This window comes from Protopterus annectens, chromosome 13.part0 (genome assembly GCF_019279795.1).
Source record: "Protopterus annectens isolate FY-2018-M chromosome 13.part0, PAN1.0, whole genome shotgun sequence".
NCBI classification, from domain to species: Eukaryota; Metazoa; Chordata; order Ceratodontiformes; family Protopteridae; genus Protopterus; species Protopterus annectens.
This window is the reverse complement of record NC_056747.1, coordinates 1,195,614,409-1,195,638,173: the sequence shown is the minus strand read 5'-3', so window position 1 is coordinate 1,195,638,173 and position 23,765 is coordinate 1,195,614,409. Positions and strand designations below refer to the sequence as shown.

Genomic DNA, 23,765 nt, shown 5'->3' with positions numbered 1-23,765 from the left:
GTTCATTGATGATTCAGCCTCTGTTACTATGGCTCCAGAGGAAGGAACATTTGCATAGTATGGTAATGACAGGATGTTCTGCAGCTCACATTAGCTGGAGTTCTATGGTGTCACTATCCATAGGGCACAACAGATGCTTGTAACACTCCATTGCTGTGCACCATACACCTGCATTAGCATGTGCCACATATATGTGTGTACTTTGTCATACACCTGCTTATATGTGTGTGACATATATGTGTATAACTCATCATGTTTAAGCACTTGGTATTATCTTTTGCACTGATGTTGTTGCTTAGCCAGAGTCATCTTAGCATGACATCATTGTAACAGAGACAATTTGTCATCAGTATTGTTTTACATGCAGCACTTGTACCAATAGCTTTCACTTCTGCACATTGTACTCAGGATTTGCATGCTTGTGAATTGCAGACATCACTTCCATGCCTAATGTATAACTAGACATCCCCAGGTGTACAGCAGCAGTGTGCATAGATCTGATGCAGTGGATTAAGGAGATGTTTGTGATTTGCTCAATGCTCAGGTATGTTGCTTGTATCACGTAGTAGTCCTATGCATCACATTCTACTTTTTTTGCCACAGGTACTTCTGTTTAGCATTCTAGTCCTCTCTGCCATGGCACTATGGCTACCTTGATTCCAAACTTCCGTCGGTACTATGGCACCATATTCATTATCCCCCCCCAATGGTTTAGGGTCACCAACCCAGCTCAGATGCTGGGTTACTATAGGAGAGGGGAGGTCTAGTGGACTTGAGAGATGCCACTGAATCTGTGTTTAACTTTTGTGTGTAGCTCGAATACTGCCTAACATGTTGGGTTGATATCACATGGTGCATGCAAGGAGACCTGCCCTACTTATGAGGTCATTGTTACTAAGTGACATTTATAAAAATGGAGATACCTGTTCTATGAATAATTTTAAACTGAACTGTCAAGTCTCTGGAAGCTGTGCATGCCTTTTTAATTGTGTAGAAAGCCTATCCCAGTTTTCATGCCAATCGCTTGTTACTAAAATGTTTGCATTTTTGCTTTGCTACATCAATTAATTTGAGCATAGAAACATTTATAAATTTTTATTAAATCTTTACTTTTTAGTTTCCTTAACACAAAATTGCACTGTTGAAACATGCCAGACAAAAAGTCAATCCCAACATAACGCCTTTGAAAAAGAAATTACAATATTTTCTAGAAGAGTAACAATGTTTGTGTAATTGGACAGCTAATCAGGAAATATACTCTGAACTATTGTTATTAGTCAGGCCCAGTAAAAAACAGAGATTGAAACTTCTACGTATTTAGAAAACATATATTTTGTCATAGTGATATCTCCTCAAATGGTAACAAACTGAAGTATAGTAAATCTTTTTTTTTATATTAACCAGAGCTCCAGCCTAATAGTGGATAAATGTTTTATTAATATGTTTCAGAGTAGTGTTATATAAGAGTGTTGTTATATAAAGATGTATATTCAAGGAGTCTAGTGGTGTCTATTGGCACTAACCCTGTTATATGTAAATTATCAGTGGAATCAATGTATTGGAATTCAATCAAATGCTTAAGGATTACTATTTTAGCACAGAAATCCAATTGTGAAAGTACATTACTAAGCTTTGATTTTTCAGTGGTTAAGTAAAAATTCTCCATGATATGCAAGGAACTCTGCCTCTCCATAACAATTTGCTAAACTTCTGCCTTATCCAGTGGATCCAGTTGTCATTGTTTACTCCAATTAAATGGAACACTGGGAATGTAATATTAGGCAAAACATAGTTTTTGTAATATTAGTGGCACCAGTTAATGAAACATAATAGTAATTCCAGTCATGAATTTTAGCTTGCACTGTATTCTATGGCCTTGTTAAACTGTCCTGTTAAATGAAGCAGTACGTGCCAGCCCAATAAATGTGAATTACTGTATTGTGGGGATTTCATTCTACTGCATTTGCTCTATCTTACCAGTAGTTTTCACCCTAGCTGATTTTCTCAGCTTTACTCTAAAACCAATATGGAATTTTTAATTTAGCTTTGTTAAATACCCCTTTTAGTTGGTTTTGTTGATTATCATCACTAGAGTTCATTAACAGAATATCATACAGATAAGCTAAGGTGTTGCATTTTTGATACCTTATTATTGTACCTTCAATATTGCTTCCAAAAACGGATTTATAGCAGTTAAAATAGTCAAAGACAAAGGACAATTCTGACTTACTCCTGCAGTCGTATCTAGCAGAGGTAAATTTATTCTAATCAATGCAGTGGAACTCATCTTATGCATGTATGTTTATTTGGGTATAGTATTGCTCAGGTAATCTATGACACTGAAGAACTATAAATATAAACTTTCTATGCAAAAGATCAAAGGCTTTTGTTGAGCTATTGGTTATAGTGAAATTTCTTGCTTAGTAAAGATTGTTTGTGATCTTCTTCTTCTTTCAGCTTTTCCTGGTTAGGGGGCGCCACAGAGGATCACCTGTCCACTCATGACTGGCAGTGGAGTTTTATGGTGTCGAGTTGCCAGCCCGGTGCCCATCCTTCCACACAAGGCACACACACACATGCACTCACACCTAAGGCCAATTTAGAGTGTCCAATCCACCCACAGCATGTCTTTGGAATGTGGGAGGAAACCGGAGCACCCGGAGGAAGCCCACATGACCACAGGGAGGACATGCAGACTCCGCACAGAAGGCACCCCAGCCATGGATTGAACCGGAGAACCTCTTACTGTGAGGCAGCAACGCTAACCGCTGCACCACCGCGGCCACCCTAAAACTGCTATAAGCAGCAGGCTTGTCCCACTGAAAAAAAAAATTATCTCTGAGATTCAGTGAAAGTGAACATTGTTTTGATCATTCGGCACTTGATAAAAGTGCTACTGATCTATTAACTTGTATTCATGTAAAGATCCTTTGCATACACAAAATGTAGCTTCTACACAGGCTGAAAATTAAATGAGAGATAGTAATCACACAATTTATGACAAATGTCTGCCTTTCTTTATGCTCTAATGTGGCAACAGCAGATTGAGTCTGGGATCATTAGAGCAGGTATCTAATCTCTGTATGAACAGTAGTACCCATGGCTCAAGTTTAGCAACATATCACTGTTGGCTAACCAGAAGTCCTTCTTCCTCAGTGCAAAAACTGAGTTTATTAAGGCCATATCTGAGGGAAAACTAACGTAAGTCAGTAGCATTCAAAATTTTTCTGTCAGCTTGGTATCTTTCACACAGTAGCAGCAAACAATTACATGACTGTCTGCAACTGCTGCTTTGAAGCCTTGGGGTGAGTTGGTCTTGCTTACTTTAAGACAGAGTGAGGTCCATAGTTTTAAGTATTGCTATAGTAAGGATTTCTGATTCCCATGCATACTCATCAGTAATTCTTCAGATGCCTCGAGTTACTTTGGGAGTCATAGAAGGAAAACATGCTAAAAGTTTTTTGTTGGGGTTCATCCAAGACAGTCTATATCCATAACTACACTTAACTGACAATTCACCATGCTAAGGGTCTTTAGTGCTGCTCTTATCCTATTGATCTTCTGACAAATCTGGCAATTCTGCAGTATTAGACTGAGGGTGTCTGCTGGTCACACTAAGTTAAGGATTAAATTAATGGGAGATAGTTTATATAATGTTAACATAAAAAAATAACTGACAGTAGGTGTGTGTGCTGTCCATGTGAGAGTCAGTAAGGATTGTGTGTCTTTAATTTATCCTTAAAAGATGCATTTTTGTCTTCTGATTTAATTTACAGTCTTTTTTGTGCTACATGTTTTCATATGTAGGATATTATGACCTATTAAAATGTTGACCCTACTACCTACATTTATATTTCTAAATACTACTTTCCTTAATCAACTATGTATATATTTTTTATCATCAGCATGGTTGTTCCTTTTTATTCTAGCCTTCAAATTGTTTGCATGTCTATTGCTTGTTCTGTTTGTTTTTCAGAGTTTTTTTTCTACCTGGATCTCTGCTGTAAATGATGATTGTCCAGTCAGATACTATATGTATTAAAATGTTAATAAATACATGCAATATTTCTACACAAAGGAGGGGAACAAAGCTAAGTATTTGCAACCCAAATTCCAACATGCAGTGTGGGTCAATATCTAACCTTATGTAATGATGATAGCTAGAGTCAGACCACTGAACTGCATGCTTCAAGATGATCATTAGCTGGGTGTTGTGGAAACCACAGTTTTTAATGTGTTGCAATATCTGAATATTGGAACCAGTTATAGTGTGTTGTAATAAAATAACAAAAAAGGTCAGCAATCCAAAAAGCACAAATTTAGTGAAACTCTAATGCCTCAGCTCTCAAGCCTTCTAGGAAATAACACACAAAAAAATACAAACTCTATTTATATTACTAACATTTAACATGAATCAATCAATTATCCAATAAAAAAATCAAATTAAGAAAAAACTTTTTCTATTATAAAAGATACTTCCAGTTGCATTCTTGATTCAAACTAGTAGGTGTCATAGTGTCATATTTTAAAATGAAAACAATTTCCTTATGTAGTAATTTATTCTTCAAACAGATTTCATTTTCAGCTATTATATGTTCCAAAACGCAGCCTTGTAAATCTGTATAAACACCCTCCCATGTACAGAATTAAAATGACAAGCTCAGACAGTATGCAGAGGGGTAATTTAGTTACATTCTTGGATGTGGTTTTACAAGGCCATGAAAGTGGAAGCATAAGTACAAACTTACACAGGAAACTTGAAAAGGGAGGCCATTTCCTGGATGGCAGAAGTTGCCATCCATCTCACTTTCTTAATGCTCTTCCATATGGAGAATTATTTAGTGTCAGTAGATTATGTAGTGAGAATGAAGTTTTGGAGAAGGATATAGGCCGTAGTTGTGTTACGTTTAGACAGAAGGGGTATAGTATGGAGGTTATTATAAATGCTTTGGAAAGATTATGTCAAGTGAACTTTGTAAATAAAAGCAAAGCAGTTAAAAGGTTAGTTAGAGATGTGAAGGTATTTAATTATTCTAGTAATGGTAATAGGAAAGTGTACTTTGCGACATTATTTAATTTACTGACTAATGAAATAGTAGATATTACAAGATACTACTGGCCATTCCTTTTAAAAGGAAAACATAGTGCGAAGAATTTATTGTATGTTCCCCTGATATCTTTTAAGAGGGGATGCAGCCTAAAAGACATGTTAATTCATAATAAATTTTGTATACCAAATGAAAGATGTAATAATAATATGAGTAGGTTTGGAACCTGGGCTTGTGGGAGATGTTCCATTTGTCCCCACATGGTAAAATCTTTTGAAAGTATTAATGGTTTGAAATTCAAACTGGTGGCGGAATAGACCTGTAATACAACAGGTGTGGCTTATGTCCTAAAGTGTTCGTGTAACCTGTTTTATATTGGTGAAAGTAAAAGATCTTTTAAAGTCGGGTTACAGGAACACATAAGAGACATTACAAATAACAGAATAGAAAGTCCGGGAAGCTGACATCATCTTTAAGTGAAACAGCCCATCCAATCACTTCTGATGTTGCATTTTGTTTTTCTTCTCCAGTCATTTGGTTTGACAACTGCAGTGAAAGATAGTTGTGCCTCCTGCGGGAAGACTGTGTATCCTATGGAACGCCTAGTCGCAGACAAGCAAATCTTTCACAACTCCTGTTTCTGCTGTAAACACTGCAACACCAAACTCAGGTAAGTATTTTAAGATATCGTTGTCATGCACTAGTTTAACTTGTTACCCATATTCTAACTGTATTATTCTGTCATCCTATTCAGTTTCAAACTACTGCTAAAAGTATGCTGAGGTCAGCACAATGCAAATCACAAGATGCACAGTTTTTTTTCCCTATTGCCCTTATTCATATGTAAAGAATTACTATCCCTGTAAATGTATTTTCCCATACATGATACTTAAATGAAAAGCAAAATGTCATGCAGTCATCCAAAGAGGTAGAATTTATTCCACTTACTTATTTCAGCCCCAGTCAATGACTTGACTTATATTCAGCTTATCACTAAAGATGAGAAAAGTTGTCTTGTATGAGGAAGTCAATGTAACAGTAGGTAACTGACTTCATTCCTAACTTTGCTGTATTTAAAGCCTATACATAATAGCCCAGGGATGGACATTCAACTGGGGCTGGACTCATTTTCTCAAGCAATAGGCTGCCACCTCCCTGCACACCCTTCAGCAGTGGTCACTAAGCAGTTAGCTGTGATCCAAAGGCAGATCTCAGAAACAAGAACTTAACATTAAAAATTAAAGTAACCCACTGGTGATATCATAAACTTCTGAGCTTTTAAACCTAATGTCACACATTCACACTGCAGTTATCATTCAGAAGTGTCCACTGCTTCAAGGCAAGACATTTCTCAAGGCTGATAAAATTTTGGGTTTGTGAGAGAATAATATTTATTACAAGAACAGTTTGTGCTGTGTATGGATAGAGCTGTTTTTGCATACAGACTCTAAAATTATACTGTCCTTATAAAGGTTGAAAGGCTACTGCCAGCTCCATAGATCACAGGCACAAAGCCCTGACTGCATCCTAAATGACCCAGAGGTAGAAGTGTTAGTAAGGAAGGGATGGAACTGAATGTTAAATACTGGCTTGACTTTCCAATGAAAAGTGAGGCAGTGCCAGCCACTGACAGCTGCCATGTCGTAGAGACTAGGCAGTTCAGCAGCAGAAAGAGACAACAGTGGGTGCTAGTTTACAAAACATCATGCATGCTGTAGCTGGGATTCAGCATGCCTGTGGAACCAGTCTACGTCTGAGCCCAGCATTGTTGGCATCCATACAACTGTAAAACCAGTAAGGGCTTTGGGGTCTAGTGAAGAAAGTACTGCACTTATTGAAATGGTGGCTGTATCTAGACATCAGATCCATCTCAATTTAGTTTCATCAAGGTCAGGTCATGCCTACTCAGCCTGATGGAGTTCCTACAGAAGGTCATCAAAGTAATGGACAAGGACAGGATGGTGCACATTGTCAATCCTGACCTCACCATAGCATTTGGCACAATACCCCAGTCAAGCACTGTAAGCAAGTACACTCAATTGGTATAACCCCTATATTACCATTGGGTAGCCAACTAGCTCTCAGGCAAGACCCATGAAGTTACAAAAGGGGAGTATACCTCCTGAAAAAGGCCAGCCACTAGCAAAGTACTTCAGGGCTCAGTGCTGGGGCCACTCCTGTTTAGCATCTACTTCTCTAAAATTAAGGCTAATGTCAAAGACCTCTAGTTGACCGCGTTTACAGATGATTGTAAGTTAAGTGCAGCTGTTGAATCCCCCAATATATAAAGTCTTAAATTCAATACCAAGAAGTGTGTAATAGTATATTTTGGTAACACATCCATCCACACAAATTACTGCACTGATAATGCATCCCTATGAATAGATTCAGTAGCCAGGGACTTGGGAACACATACAGATGGTGACTTGGCCTTTGACTATCATGTGTATGTAGTAGTAAGGAAATCATTCTATGCTGTACAATTTATAAGCAAGAGTAAAGCATCCAGGTCCAAAAACGTCATTGTTCTGTTCCATTTTACTCTGCCCTTATAACACCAATCATTGAGTGCAATGTCCCCTTTGGCATGTACCTGACAGACATATGCAACAACTGGAGGATCCACAGAGGTTCCTCACACAAATATTACATGGTTTAGAAAACAATTCATATGTGGACTGCCTCAAAGCCTTGCCCTTATAGTCTGTCTCTTACAGGCTGCTGAGAGGTAACCATGCCTGTTCTACAAAGCATCCTCTAATCTACCCTTAATGGACCTATTGCACATCTGTAAAACAAATAGCATCAGATGCACCTGATACAGGGACCTAAACCTTGCCAGTAACACAAATAGCACATGCTGGAGGTACAGATGTGTGTCTCTAAGGTTACTCCTTCTCTGGAACATGCTTTCCATCCATGTGAAGCAAAGTTCTAACTGTACTTATTCAAGCAAAGCTTGAATCAGTGGATGGAGAATTGTAAATTTACTCCAGGATCCGCACCTATAATTTCATCACAGAGAGAAAGCTTGCAAATGCTGGACCACTCATGCCCAAGTATATATATATAAATAGCTGTACATGCAGACCCTTACTTAACTTATGGGACAGATTATGTTCTAATATTCCTGGGAAGCATGTCAAGGCTTATAAAGGCCCTTTAAGGTCATTAGTCTAGTATTCTGCTATGATCTAGAACTCGCCAACCCTCACTGTCCCTATGCTTTGGTGCAGGTAAGATGTGGGAATGAGAAAGGGCTGACAGATCAGCAGAATGTGTCTAAGGTTAGTAGGTGGGGGTCAGGGAAAATGGACAATAAAATTTTAAAAAAGGAAAGGTTTGCAGCCATTGTCCTATTGCTTACCTGGGATGCCAATCTTGACCACAAGGAGAAGAGACTATCCATCCAGACTGCAAGGAAGCAATAATAATAATAATATTCATTTGTTAAACAGTTGACTCTACTGGACAAACAGTCCCTTTTTCGGGTGTGACCCAACAGCAATGTCTGGTTAAGTGACTTGCACAAGGTCATATAGTCAGCAAATGAGGGCTGAGGGAATCAAACACTACCCCACTGCAACTGCAGTTCACAACCTTTGCCCTCTGAACCAACTGTCAAACTAAACATTTTGGTAAACATCTGAGTTATTTGGAGATGCTTTCCTTGAATGCCTCCAGTATAACAAATTATTTGTGTTAGCAATAACAATATTTGGATGCCAACCCTGTGGTGAAGTATACAGTAACAACATTTGAATATGGACACCATGGTCCACTAAACAGTAACAACATTTGGTTTCCAGCCCCATGGTCCAGTATACAGTGACAACATTTGGATGTGAACCCCATGATCCAGTAAATAGTAACAGCATTTGTATGCCAGCGACATGGTCCACTACAACATAGTGTATAACAGGTCACTCTCATTAACCACCCTCAAACTCTGACAGTGTAACTTCCCAGGATAGCTGCACATTGATCAATAGCTTAACTTCAGCTCTCCCAGTGTGAAAATAAAAAAAGAAACTGAAGGACAAGGGCCATGAACTCTTTCACTTTCAGTAAATGTAATTATTGGCTAGTAAGTATACTGCCTGGATGTCAGCAAAGAAGAAACTAAGAGAGCCTGAAAGAAAATCAACTAGAAAAGGTGGAGAAAATGCAGATCCCTGCAGTTGGTCAGCAAAATGCAGTTCAGTTTCCAGTATTAGTGCAAGACATGGCTTCTAGTAATTCAACAGAAAAATAAGTCAAATGTGATCAGAGCTGATTAAAATAAATGAAAAACTAAATGAGTATATCAACTCAAGTAACAAAAGGCTGCTAAAAATGGAAGAAGCTTTATAAAGATACTCAGATGAGCAGATAAAATTGCAAAAATCAGAAGTCAGAATGAAGAAAAGAGTGCCTAAGTATGAGAATGACGAAGAAGAGATGTTTCAAAAAATGGAAGAACTGGAGGACAGAGCACATAGGGAAAATCTGAGATTTTCTGCTATACCAGAAAAACTAGAAGGAACAATGTGTATTAATTTTATGAAGACACAGATAAGCAATTGTAATAATATTTCACAGGACAACTTGTTAATTAAAAGGGCACATCGCATGTAGGTTCCAAACCCAGCCATGAGAAAGCAACCGAGACCTATATTAGTAAAGATGAAACCTTACCAGCAGAAAAAGTTGATCCTGACAAAATTGTGGAAAAAAGGGCAAAGCATTAATGGTTGGAGACAATAGACTGTTTGAGGAAAATGATTATTCACTGTAAAAACCAACAAAAAATAGCAAAGAATACCAAGTCACTGTGTAATGTTAGCACTTTCGTCAAGTTTATTAACCCAACTTCATCAGACAAATACATCAGTCTACTAAATGTGCTTAGTCTTCCCTAATCACATAATCTAAACAATTAATACAATTAATTCAATCATCCCTCCCATTTTTAAAAAAATATTAGTCAATTTATAAATATATTAATACATATATATAAAATAAAAGAACATGCTTAAAAATTATGCTTAATAATTAAATAATAACTATATTCAATGGCAGCTATATATATATATATATATATATATATATATATATATATATATATATAAATATATAGATATATATATATATATCTATATATCTATATATATATATATATATATTCATCTATTGAGACTTTTAAGTTGTAATATACATGAAATAGACCAGATATCATTGAGACCTGGTCTCGTATAAGCTCTAGTTATAATTTGCCATCTTAGTACCAACTGTTCTAATAATAAATACATGAGTCCCCCTTTGTTATCCACTGTTACCGTAGCAATAACTCTAAATAAGTATGTATGGTTACTATGGTCTTTTACATGTCTAGCCAGGGCATTTTCCACTTATTACAGCAATCAGGGAATGTAGAGAGGTGGATGTGAGATTGCAGCTGCTGTATCCAGCTGTCTTGAGAATATTTTTTTCCTGGAGGATCAAAGTCATGTTATAATACAGAACAGGCTAAAGATGGAATACAAAGGTTTGTCCAACAAAAAGTGGGCCATCAAGCAAAAGGGGACTCTCCTTCTCATTTGTCCGATAATAAAGCACATGGAGAGACTTGGCCAGTGAAATATTTTCCATTGCTCCAACAGAAAATGCTTGAGAGACTGACAAAAGCACAGAACTTGACTAGAAGAATCTGGACTAACTTGAACTGGAATTTGGAGTTTGAAGATGGATATTAGCAGGAAGAAGGCCAGCGACATAGAATTTAGTGAATAAATGTGAGATAACAAAACATCAATTGCACTGTGAAATACAGCTGTATAGAAAAAGCAGAAAGAGTGTACTTTTCTTGACTTTGTTAAACTTCTGGGGAACTGAAAAGCATTTGCCTCACTTTATGTCATTAATGTTTGGAAGGAGTCTGAGGGGAGGGAAAGAGGAAGGAAAAGGTAACTGTAAGTAAAGCAATTTCTATAATTCGTATTTCTATGAAAAATTTCTTGATATAAATTGCATGTTTTATAGTAAATCAATTTTAGTTCTAGCATGTGATGAATATACAAAAGTAAATAGATGCATTTTTCTTCTTTTTATTTTAGTATTAAGAAATGCAGGAATTACAATGAAAAAGAAAAACATTCTAGCTAAAAGCATGTTTAATTTAATAGGCTGTAATCCTTGAGTGTTGAGGTGGGGAATGGTGTGCAAAAGTACACAGATCATAACATATGTAGATCTAATATGTTTTCTCTTACTTTTGCATAGATGAATGTCTGGACTAAGACCCTTGACTTAATCTATTAACAAGCTTTAAGTGGAAACAAGTAAATAACAGAACACAGAATATAATGAAAAGTTTTCCTTTAGCAATAGATGTTTCAGTTTGTCTTTAGAAGCCTGTAGCTGAGGACTACATTTTCTTCCTCTTAGATTTCCTGGGATACAAGCTAATTATAGGGCAATAAAAAGGCCAAGGCACTATTTCTTCAAGCCTAAAAGTTAATGTTTTCTGAATGCATGCAAGTTTTTTTCACATTTAAAACAATGAAGTAGTGAATTGAAGCAATGTGCACAATTTAAAGTAGAAAAGGAGACAGGATAAAATTCAGAAATTTAAAACCAAAATTATTGAGCGCTTTCATACTGCTAGTACCAGGACTTCATCAGAATGAAGAAACACAGCAAGCAACAAGTTCAAATAATTACAAAAATAAGATAAACAATTAAAAGCAACTGAATTTTAAAGAAACAGTGATTTTTTTAATATATGAACGATGTGTTAAAAGCCACAAGTACAAAGTCTGACATTTTTTGAATAACAAAGTTGTAGTTTAAAAGTTTCAAATAAATAAAACACATACAAGAAGAGTTACTAATGTATTTAACTTAGATAAAATCATATTTTTAAAAAGTGTGGATAAGAAATGAAAGTGACCAAATTAATAGCATTGAAATAGGTGTCTATGGAAATAGTTGCACCAGTGCCAACAAAAAAATATGTTATAACTTGGATGCTCTACATTTAAGCACTGGTTTGATGGAAACATAATCATTCAAATAAGGATAAGTAAATGTGTTAAATCTAAACTGCCACAGCAGTTCTCTGTATTGTAATACATTCTCCAATTACTTCCCCTAGGGTTAGTATTTACTTGTTCTAAAATGCCAAAGAGAAATTCATCATGGGAAACTTTTGACACTGAGTGTTTGTAAAGGGAATTGCACATTCTTAGATTTAATACTGCAGATGTGTTCATGTATTCTTTTTTGAGACACCGCTCGGTCTTTCCAATATAGAAACAGGAAAGTTTTTACAAGTAGCTAAATAAATGATTCCTTTGGTAGCACAGTTGCCTTTTCTAAGTACTACATTAGACTGACAAGCATTCTCAAACACAATGCTATCCCTCTCCAGGATGTATCTGCATTGTCCACGGCGCCAACATTTCGTAGTACCTGTAGTTTCTTTCTTGTGGAAGACATTTGTTTCATACATGTTCTTTAGGTTTCTACCTGTCTTTGGATACAAATTTGGGATCCATTCCCAGGATACCTACAATATCAGAGTTGTACCTTAACATATTTCAATTCCTAGTAATAATTTCCTTCATTGTGGGGGCAGCCTAATTAAATTCCGCTACCATGGACCTCTCAAAATTCATGTCTTCATTCTTTGAATTTAATTTGGGGTCCACAAACTCTGTACCTAGTAGTAGTTTGTATTTTGTGCTCCATCCACTAATGACTTCTGAGCAACTGTGGTCACTCACTCGATTGGTTGACCTGCTATCTCAATCAGGCAGTTCTTTACCATGCGACTAAGTGATTGGCTCCCTAACTCAGGAAGAACTTGGTTTTCCTCTTCCTATGAATGAAACGGATTGCTTTCTGTCTGAATCACTTCCTAGCACTTCACATCAATCCAGTGATGAACTGGTGTCCAGGAGACATGCTTCTCTACAACAAAAGGATTTACAGCAAAACACTTTTTTTTTTCCTAAAGTTGGAAGAGGTCCTTCAGCCTTTCAGGAAATCTCTATGAGACTTCTAAAACAGGTACTGTGAATTCTATAGTAGTGAATTTAGGTAATTCTTTTTGCAATGACTCTAAATATGATTTTACAAGCTTAGAACACTTTAGAAACTTGTTGGGACTCCTATGAAAGAAAAAAATTGTTTAGCAATTCTGTTATTTCTTGTAAAAGTCCTAAAACTGTAAATATTTCAATGGACTCTTTAAAAGATGGAATATGTTCTTTAGAAAACAAGTTAAGTTAAAAATGTTAAAGTTAGATAAGTTGTATCTAGGAGAATGCATCATTAAAAAACAACTTGTACCTCAGAGTCTGCATATTTTTAAATTTCCTAACAGCTTGTACTATGATGAAATGGTAAAGGATTTTACTAATTTATTTCAGAAGTTTGGACTTGAACTTATGCAGCTCATTATTAAATATAATAAGTGTAAAACTGACAAACTATTGCATGAAGCTGACAACTTAAACAATTTTATTAGACATAATCTATTGTTTGAATGTCATAGAAACACATATGATAATGTTTTCATTAAGCTTGATAGAAATGTGAAAAAAATTATTAAAAGAAAAAAAACAAGTTGTTTCTTAGGGATTTGAAACAGTACGCCAACAGGGCTGCCTACCCTTTAAAGTTCAACATTAGTAAAAATGAAGATAGTAATGCTTACAGAAAATTACCTATGACACCAGTAGTGATCACATAATCCAACGCAATCCAGAAGGATAGTCTACTTACAGGGAATGAACACATACCTACTGCCAACCATACCAACACCAACCCAGGTAATATTCCCCCCTTAAGGAGTAGGCAGGTTGAAACTACTCACCCTAACCTGGATTTATTTTAGTAGCAAAAGAAAAGGTGAAACTAGGAGAGAAGGGAAAGAGAAAAACAAGGACTTAGTAATTGTGGTACATGACGACATAGTGACACACACTTTAAATGTCTACAATGTTAACAACTGCAGTAGTGTTACCATTACCTGTGAACACTTTTCCATTTTGAAAAGGGATTGAATTGTGTGCTTTCTGGGTCCTTCAAAATTTGTTATACCTTTACTGAATTAAAACTTTTTATTAGGAAGCTGAATCTATCCCACTAATTTAATGAAAGAGAAAGAACACTTGAGAAGGATAAGAAAATAGCATACAAAAAAAAAAGTTTTTCAACCCCCCACTATGGCTGATTTGTACAAACTGCCTATGGATAAGACTGACCACAAATCCTTTAGCATGACTCACAGGGAGAAGGTGACTTAAGGAACTTAGTCTGTAACTCAAACATCAGTATTATGAAACCTGATAAAGGTGGGGAAACTGTTTTATTTGATGCAATTGACTATTCCACCATTATGCTTCACATCCTTCATAATAACACTCACTTCCAGAAATGAAGTAAATATTGCATATCATAAGATAGACTTTCTTTTTAGAAGATTTATTAACAGACGAGGGAATTTCTTCTAAAACATCTTTTTGAAAGTGGAAAAAAGTAGAGTACCTTCAGCATTTGGGATTCCAAAGATCTACAAAAACATTGCCAACATACCTTTTAGACCAATTGTTGTTGCTAGAGGGTCTAAAACTCACCCCATAGTTGTATGTCCCTAAAATTTATTACACATTTAAAAACACACGTTTCGAGATTCATGGGACTTTTGGGGGGTATTAGCTTTTTAACAGTTGACATTGTGGATGTTTTTACCTCCATTCCAGTGGATAAGGGCTTGGACTTGTTTTATGACAGCATTTACAGCTTCCACCAACTCAAAGGTTATGACATACACTTATTGTTAGAATTAAAGTAGTTTTGGAAAACAACTTTATATTCTATGAGGGGGAAATATTCAAAAAATTGGGGGGGGGGGTTGCATGCACTCCAATTTTTGCCAACCTAGTCATTTTAGGATGGGAGAAAAAGTTTGTGTTTAAGTCTAAGTTTAGTTCCTTTATGAAATTGCACCTGAGATTCCTGGATGATATATTTATCCTCTGGGATGACCCTGATAATGAAATTTGCAATTTTATTTATTACTTAAACAACACCACCTCCTTTTTAAAATGTACATATAATCATCACAAATGTACAATCAATTACCTTGATACATATATAGAAATTTGTGAAGGCACCAAAATGTCATAATATCGAACACCTAATGATCGACCAGTATTCATCGAAATGCATTTGCGCGAATCTAATACTTACAGGGCAAAGATGTAGCTGGCCAACTACACAATGTTGCCCTTTCCTCCACTGTACTGCAATGTTGGAGTTGGTATATTTAGTTAGGGGGGATGTGGGGGCACAGTTTTAGGTTTAGTTTGTTCCATTGTATTGCGGGGCAAGTGTTTGTTTCCCCTGTAAGTATTCATGGATTCACGGAAATGCATTTCGATGAATACTGGTCAATGTTTAGGAGTTCGATATTACATTTCAACGTCATAATATAGACCTATCAAAATATATTGAAAATCCACTTTCAGCAATTCATACCTGCCCTTTAACAGTGCACACCCATTCAGTCAAAAGAGTCTGCTGAAAGGACAGAGTATTCGAGCTGCAAGAATAACATCTAGATATGATGATCTGGTATATGAGATTGCTTTCACCTCTAGTCTATTTATGGATAGAGGATATCCCAGAGACTTAGTGACCACAATGGCTCAGGAAGTCCTTAGTGGGTGGGGCACAAAAATAACAAACCACTACTAGTTACGTAGTTTATGGACCCCACATGAAGACATGGATTTTGAGAGGTCCATGGTAGTGGAATTGAATTATGCTGCCCCAAAAATTAAGGAAATCATCACTAGGAATTGGAATATGTTAAGTTACAACTCTGATATTGTAGGTATCCCGGGAATGGATCCCAAATTTGTATCCAAGACAGGGAGGAACCTAAGATGATATATGAAACAAATGTCTCCCATAAGAACAAAAAAAATACAGGTGCTAGAAAATGTGGGAGCCATGGACAATGCAGAAACATCCTGGATAGGGATAACATTGTGTTAGAGAATGCTAGTTGGCCTAAAGCATTACTTAGAAAAGGCAACTGTGTTACCAAAGGAATCACTTATTTAGCTACTTGTAAAAACATGTTCCTGTTTCTATATAAAAGGAGTCTCAAAAAATAATATATGAACATATCTACAGTATTAAATCTAAGAATGTAAGCAATGCCCTTTACAAGCACTCACTGTCAAAAGTTTCCTATGATGAATTCTGTTTGGCATCTTAGAACAAGTAGATATTGACCCTAGTGGAGGTGATTGGGAGAATGTATTACAATACAGAGAACTGTTATGGCAGTTTAGATTGAATGCATTCATTTAACCTGGTGTGAAAGATTATGTTTCCATCAAACCAGTGTTTAAATGTAGAGCAGCCAAGTTATAACACATTTTTTGGCACTGGTACAACTATTCCCATCTACTCTTATTTCAATGATTTTAATTTGGTCACTTTGATTTGTTATCTACAGTTTTTCAAAATATGATTTTACCTAAGTTAAATACATTAGTAACACTTGTATGTGTTTTATTTGAAACTTTTAAACTACAGCCTCAATATTCAAGAAATGTCAGATTTTGTACTTGTGGCTTTTAACATATTTATACATATAAAAAAACTGTTTCTTTAAAATTAAATTGCTTTTAATTGTTTCTCTTTTTTATATAACTACGTAAACCTGTTGCTTGTTGTTCTTCATTCTGGTGAAGCCCTGGTACTAGCCATATGAAATCACTCAATAACTGTGGATTAAAATTTCAAAATTTTATCCTGACTCTCTCCCTTTGTTTATACTTTGAATTGCGCACATCGCTTTGGGTCACTGCTTCATTGTTTTATGTGTTTTTATTTTTGACCTTGCTAATTTATCTGGTGTTTTTTTCACATCTGAGAGGGGAATAAAAATAAAAAAACAGATGCCAATTAGTGTAAATAGAAACACTGGAAATATACTTCTTAGCATGGATAACCTCAACTTTAAATTGGTTAAGGCCTGTGTTTGAAGCTGTTTGTTTGGAACAATTGTTCCTAATGGGAGAGTAAAACTTCATTATTTGAATATGTACACAGTTTTGTTTCTTTGTATTAACTTAGTTATGGGGTGTTTTGGGAGTGTGTTTTTTGTTTATGAATTTTCATTAAAACAAAAAGTCATCTAAAATGTGACATAGGTTCCAGTGCTGGTGATAAGAAAAAACTATGAAGGATCATCCTGCCAAACATTAATGGGTGCATGTATCACAAAAGCTGGAAACAGACATTTAAATAAGCTGTCATAGATAAGTGAGAATGATGACTTCTTATTATAATTGCATACACTTTTCATATTATCTTAGATAGTAAATGGTCTCACAGGTATAGACAAAAAGCAAAGAATGTTTAATTATATTGAGAAATGCAGAGTGCAAATAGCAATGTTAAGGGAGACATTTTGTGAAAAAAGAGCACATGGATTTGATAAAGGATTTCAGAACATTTATTCAGTAGAATATCGGGGACAAAGGAAAACATGAGTACTCATATTAATTGGTAGAAGAGCTACAATAGTGATATAAGAGGAAAAAAGAAAATGTCATTTGTGGTTGTAAGGGGATACTGGCATGGGAAAAGGATTACACTGGCATGTATTTATATTCCACCTAAAACTGCTATTATGGAGCATTAATCAGCAGGAAATATTACTTACAGATAAGGACTGGAATTTTATTTGCAGTAATGAGGATGTATCCGGGGGGCCTAGAATGGAAAATATAACAAAAGAGGGTAGATGTCCGAAGAAATTTATGAAAATATTTGTTATGTAAGACATGAATTCATTAACAGGAAGTCAGATAATTTATGTATTATTCCCCAAGGTGTAATAACTGGGCTAGACTAGCCAGAAATTACATTTTACAGGAACCTGTGTATTTAATTGAGAACTTTGACACACATGCAATAACTATTTCAGATCATGCACCAATAATTACTAAGATAAAAATGCAGGGTAAAGAAGTAAAGATGAGACACTGACAGTTCTCAACCTGCCTCTTAAAAAAGAACAATTTAAAGAATATGTAGTGGAACTTATTTGGAAGCTATTATGGAAGACAGAATGTACTCCGAAGTTATAGTTAGTGAGTAGAATAAAATGAAAGAGGAGTTTAGAAATAAAAGAAAACCAGGTATGGCTAATATGCAACAGGTATTATTTAGATGGCTGACAAATGTTTAAGTACTGCAAAATAAGGGGAATCTTATGGAACAAGAGAAGGCACAACTGCAGAGTGTTAAAGAGAAACTAAGAGAGTTCCTGGATAATATGTATGAATTTAGAAAGATTGCTGTTAAACAACAATTTTTTTAATAATAACTCTAGAGCACAAAAACTTTTGGCACAACCACTTAGGCAACAGAAAGTAGACTGGGTCATTGCCAAACCTAGGGAGACTATAAGAAGGAAAATAACCATAGATCCTGACATTTTATGAAAATTTGTATAAAGGAGAGAAGTGAGGAAATCAAGAGAAAGCACAAATAAAAATATTTATGGAAGACACATATGCCAAGGTTATAGGTACACAAGGCTCAACAATTAGCAATTAAAATAGGAGATGATGAGATAAAAATGGTGATATCTAACCAATCTGTACAAAAAGCCTCCAGGAATAGATGGTATTTTGCTGGAAGTTTGGAAGCTATGAGTTAAGAAAGAGATAAAGATCAGGAAGGTTTTGTCTAAAATCCATATGTAAAAATGAGCCAATAAGCAAAAAAATCACCCCAAATTCAGACAAACAGTTGTCTGAATTTGGGTTGATTCTTTGCTTGCTGGCTAATTCTTACAGTGGATTTTTAATGTTATTGCTGTTTTTCCACTAGACCATTTTTTTGTTATAAGATTTTGTTTTAAAAGTATTTTAAAAGAGGGGAAACACCAATATCCTGGAAAAACAGCTGTGGTGGCTGTGACAATAGGAGGTACTGCCAGCTATGCCAGGAGAATTAGGACAGTGAATGTGTGACTTGTGTTAGCAACGCTAGCTGGCATTTTGTAAACAATTATATGTCAGTTGTATATCAAACTGATTTTACAGATGCTTGTGCTGAAAATGTATTTGAGGTTTGCTTGTGTTAAACTGTGTCTGCAGTGCAACCTGCTGGAATGAAACAAAATGTACATGCATTATTGTAACTGAATTAAATTTATATGTTTTAATAGAGGGTACTGGCACAGCAGAGGTTAACCAGCTAGCTTACTTTAAGAAAAATAAAGGAAATGTAAATGAGCTGTTAAACCATTAAACTGGCACCCCACAGAGCTGAATATGACCAGAGACAATGGGTCTGGAAGAAGCCTTTGTTCTTTAGCACAGTAAAAAGACGGGAAGCCCCAGGCACTGCCATAAACATTTGGATGTGTATTGTAGCCATCTATGCTAAATTCATGTCTCAGCTTTAAAGGGGGATACCGTGAAAACCTTGAGTCAGGTGACCAGATGATGTCATTCTGCAAGCCATCTTGGAAATTATATTTTACAGGGAGTAATCTTTGAGTATTGAATATTCTGTTTTGGGGAACCTGAGTAGAAAGACTGCTCACATATTTCATTGTGCCTTGCTCTATCAAGTAAGTTATTAAGGAATGGTAATTCTCCTAGATTCAGTCAGGAATATAGTGAAGCTTAGTTTAGAGATTGTTTTTCTTTATTTGTATGAGTCTGTCCATCAATGTTATTTTCAATATTGTCTGTGATTTGAACTCTGTGGCCATATTTTCTTGTTCTTTATTATTTATTATAAAAAAATTAAATATATATAAACTTTTCATTGTGGCTGGTCCTTTTTAGAAAATATTTAAGCTTTGAGAGTATTTGCACATATTTATTTGATCACTGGCCACTCCTGAAAGCCTTGCTTTTAGGTCAACATTATCATTTGTATTATTAACTTCACTCAGTATAACTGGATATCCTTTTAAAAAGCCTTATAGTAACTGACTGGTGGCAGTAAATATACCGTATAGTCTGGACAAAGTTGGTAGAGTGGGTAATCTGTACTGGCCTTTCCCAGGTGTGTGTATGTGAAAATGAAATCTCAGAGTGTGTGTGTCAGCCACTTGGGACAGGGACATGAAGCACTGGTTTCACAGTGCCAGTAAGGAGCCTTATTGGGGACCTGGGGAGAAGAAAATAGAGACACCCAGCCCCATGCTGAGTGTGTGCCCTGTATGCTCTTAAGGGAAACTGTCCTTGATGCAGAAAGGCCTGCATCTGGAAATACCGAGTGTATCCATTTGTATTTCAAGTGCAAGTCCCTCTCTAGTGTCAGTGGTGAGGATTCAGGCTCCTTCATTACTGGCCCAGAGTGGGAATGTCACAGTGGCTGTAATATCTAAAGATGGTAAAGACCCATCATATCCAGCTTCATATAGGCCCATTTCAATTTTAAACCATGATTGTAAAGTGTTTACATCTATAATGGCTAAAAGAATGGCAAGGGTGTTGCTAAAATTGATAGATATAGATCAGTGTGGTTTTTCTAGAGATGAGGCAAACATTTGACGGCATTATGATCCAGAGAAAGGCAGAAGGTAAGAAAATACTGCTACTGCTGGTGGGACTTGATGCAGGGAAAGCATTCGACACAGTAAGTTGGGATTCTGGAAGCATTTGCATTTTTTGATATAATAATAAGGTCAATTAGGAGACTATATGAGGGATAAGAGGAAAAAAATCACACTGAGAGGGTTCCTCTCTGATAAGTTATGTCTAAACAGAGGAACCAGGTGGTGTCCTCTTTCCCTCTTGTTAGTGTGATATTTGGAACCATTGGCAAGGAAAATAAGGGACTCAGAAATTCAAGGATATAATTGGTATGATATTCAAAAAAGTTGGCTTTATTTCCAGATGATATTATTTTGTACCTGATGAAACCAGAAAAGGGCATCTCAGTGTTAAGAAACATTCTGAGACAGTTCTTTTTTTGGGATATAAAATTAATGAATATAAAATAAATATTATAGCTGTAAACTACATATCCACACATGAACTGGTTCCGCAATACCCACGTTTATGGATACGTGAATAAATTAAATATTTGAAAGTGTGGGTTAAAAAGGATGCTGTTATGGCAGCTAATGATATGTGGGAAAAGTCTAAACAAGGGATAATACACAAATTGAGAAACTGGAAGCTATGGATAGCAATGTACAAGCAGTAAAAATGGTTTCATTCCCTTTAGTTTTATATACGTCAGGATATTTTATCAGCTACAATTCAAAGTGGAAAGGGATGATGATGAACCAGTAGGGAAATTCAAGAAATAAGGAAAGAGTGGGATTCTGTATGCAGATCCTTAAGATGAATCACAGCAGTCATATAGAACATTAGAGAACAGAAGTGTCGCTGTTAGAAGAATATAAAAGAGGGAACATATCAACAAAAATACTAAGAAAGATAGACTGATAAAAGCAATGAGCAGTATTAGAACAGACCAAGATCTATCATGTACTATCACACATAAACTAAAAATCTCAGCACAGATGGAAAAATGTAGAAGATACGCAGATAAATATAAAGGAAAAGTACAAAATAAGCAATTTGTTGCTGACCCAACAAAGTTTTATAGAGAATTGGGAAATAAGGTAAAAGGAATTGAAAGACCACCAAAAAAGAAGAAATCGATATATTTTGGAGAAGTATCTATGAAGATACTGTGGAACATAACAAAGATGCTAAATGGACAGAAGAAGTAAAAGAAAGAATAAGAAGTTTAAAGGTACAGGATATGAAATGGGATGAAATAACAGACAGAGAGAGAGAGAGATTGAAACAAAGTTAAGAAAAGCCTCTAACTGGAAAACCCCAGGCCCAGATGTAGTACCTAACTTCTGGTTAAAAGTATTAACATCTTTGCAAGAAGATTTAGCCACAAGTAAGAACTATTTATATGCACACCCTGAACAGACACCATCCTGGCTAACAACAGGAAAAATAATGCTCCTACTTAAGAGTGAACTTTCATGCTACCTTAAAAATTATAGACCAATAACTTGCCTTCTGATGACATATAAATTATACACAGGATTTGATGCCGACAGAGTTTATAGTCATTTAGAAGAAAACTCAATTATGGCAGTAGAACAAAAGTCATATGGAACAAAGGATCATTTGTTGTTAAAGTCATATTGGAGAACTGTAAAAAGAGGAAGAATCTAAGTATGGCATGGATTGACTACAAAAAAGCATTCGATAGTATCCCGCATTCATGGATAAAAGAGTGATTAAAAATGTATAAGATACACCTTACACTGATCGACTACATTACAGTGGCCATGAAACAGTGGCAGACCACTTTGCAATTAAGCCATGATAAAGGGCAAATTATTTTCCCAGGGATAAAAATTCAAAGGGGGATATTCTAGGGTGACTCTTTCACAACTGCTATTCTGCCTTGCCCTTAACCGATTAAGCTGTCTACTTAACAGCTTAGGCCATGGCTATAACTTGTCTCCTAGAAAACAACAAATTCTAAAGACTTCTCATCTTGCCTTTGTCAATGATTTAAAACTGTATAGCTCATCAGATGAGGAACTGAAAGCACAACTGCAAGTTGTCTAAACTTTTTCAGATGATATAAGAATGTCATTTGGTCTTGATAAATGTGCAAAAACAACCTTTAAAGCAGGAAAACTGCAGCACCAGGAAAAAGTCAGTTTGGGACAAGCATGTGATATAAAAGAACTTGAGCAAGAAGGAGTGTATAAATATTTGGGATTTGATGAAGGATCAGCAATAAAATATGAACAAATGTGAACAAAACGTAGTAAGGAATATTTTAGAAGACTTAAATTAATCCTGAAAACAGCTTTAACATTTAGGAATAAAATTCAAGCTATAAACCAAGTTGCTCTTCCTGTCCTAACTTACAGTTTTGGAGTGATTGACTGGCCCCAAAATGTGTTGGATAGTTTAGATAGGAAAACAAGAAGGATGCTTCATGCTCACCAAATGATTTATAAAAATCAGTGCATACCAAGATTATATGTTCCCTGTTCCAAAGGAGGGGTGGGCCACCTTGAAAGTGATTACATGTATAGATCTGCAATTGTGGGACTCCACACATATCTGCTGACCTCACAAGATCCAAACATAGTGAAGATGCTGTTAAAAAAAGGAAAATTAATAGGGCATACAAAATATTATACAACACCTAAAAGAATCAATCAGAGGAGGTCAGAAATGACTGGGAAGAGAGATTAGTTAAGCAATTCGCAATGAAAGAGAGTGCATATGTATGGCTCCCAAATATTCAACAACGTCTAGAAGATTTTTGCCTGGAAGTGTTTGCATAGGTACTTTTATACCCCAAGCAGACTTCATAGAATTTTTCCTCAGGCAGATGGCAAATGTTGGAAGTGTAATGGAGAAGAAAGAGATACCTGGTAGCACATCTTCAGTGTGTAATGAGTTGGCAGACTTTAAAAATGCCCTGTAGAGCACTCTGTCAGGAATTCTAGATGAACAAATGAATGTAAGGAAATTATTTTCTGAGCCGGGATACAAGATCTGAATTGTCTAAACACAGTAAAGATTTGTTATGTTTGATTCAGGTGGTTGCTAAAAAAGCATTTACTAGAAAATGGAATTCAGTCTAAACCAGCCATACCTGAATTAGTGAATATTTTAA

The 23,765-nt window shown here is 35.8% G+C and overlaps 1 protein-coding gene across 3 annotated transcripts in view; it reads left to right on the top strand.

Annotated features, from left to right (window-relative positions):
- The window catches only part of LIMD2 (LIM domain containing 2), a 474,609-nt gene that overhangs the window by 434,345 nt on the left and 16,499 nt on the right, over positions 1-23,765 (top strand). For all 3 annotated transcript variants that reach the window (XM_044055198.1, XM_044055197.1, XM_044055200.1), the window contains exon 4: positions 5,579-5,718. In XM_044055198.1, the coding sequence (XP_043911133.1) occupies positions 5,579-5,718 (140 nt within the window). The remainder of the gene's footprint in view (positions 1-5,578; positions 5,719-23,765) is intronic.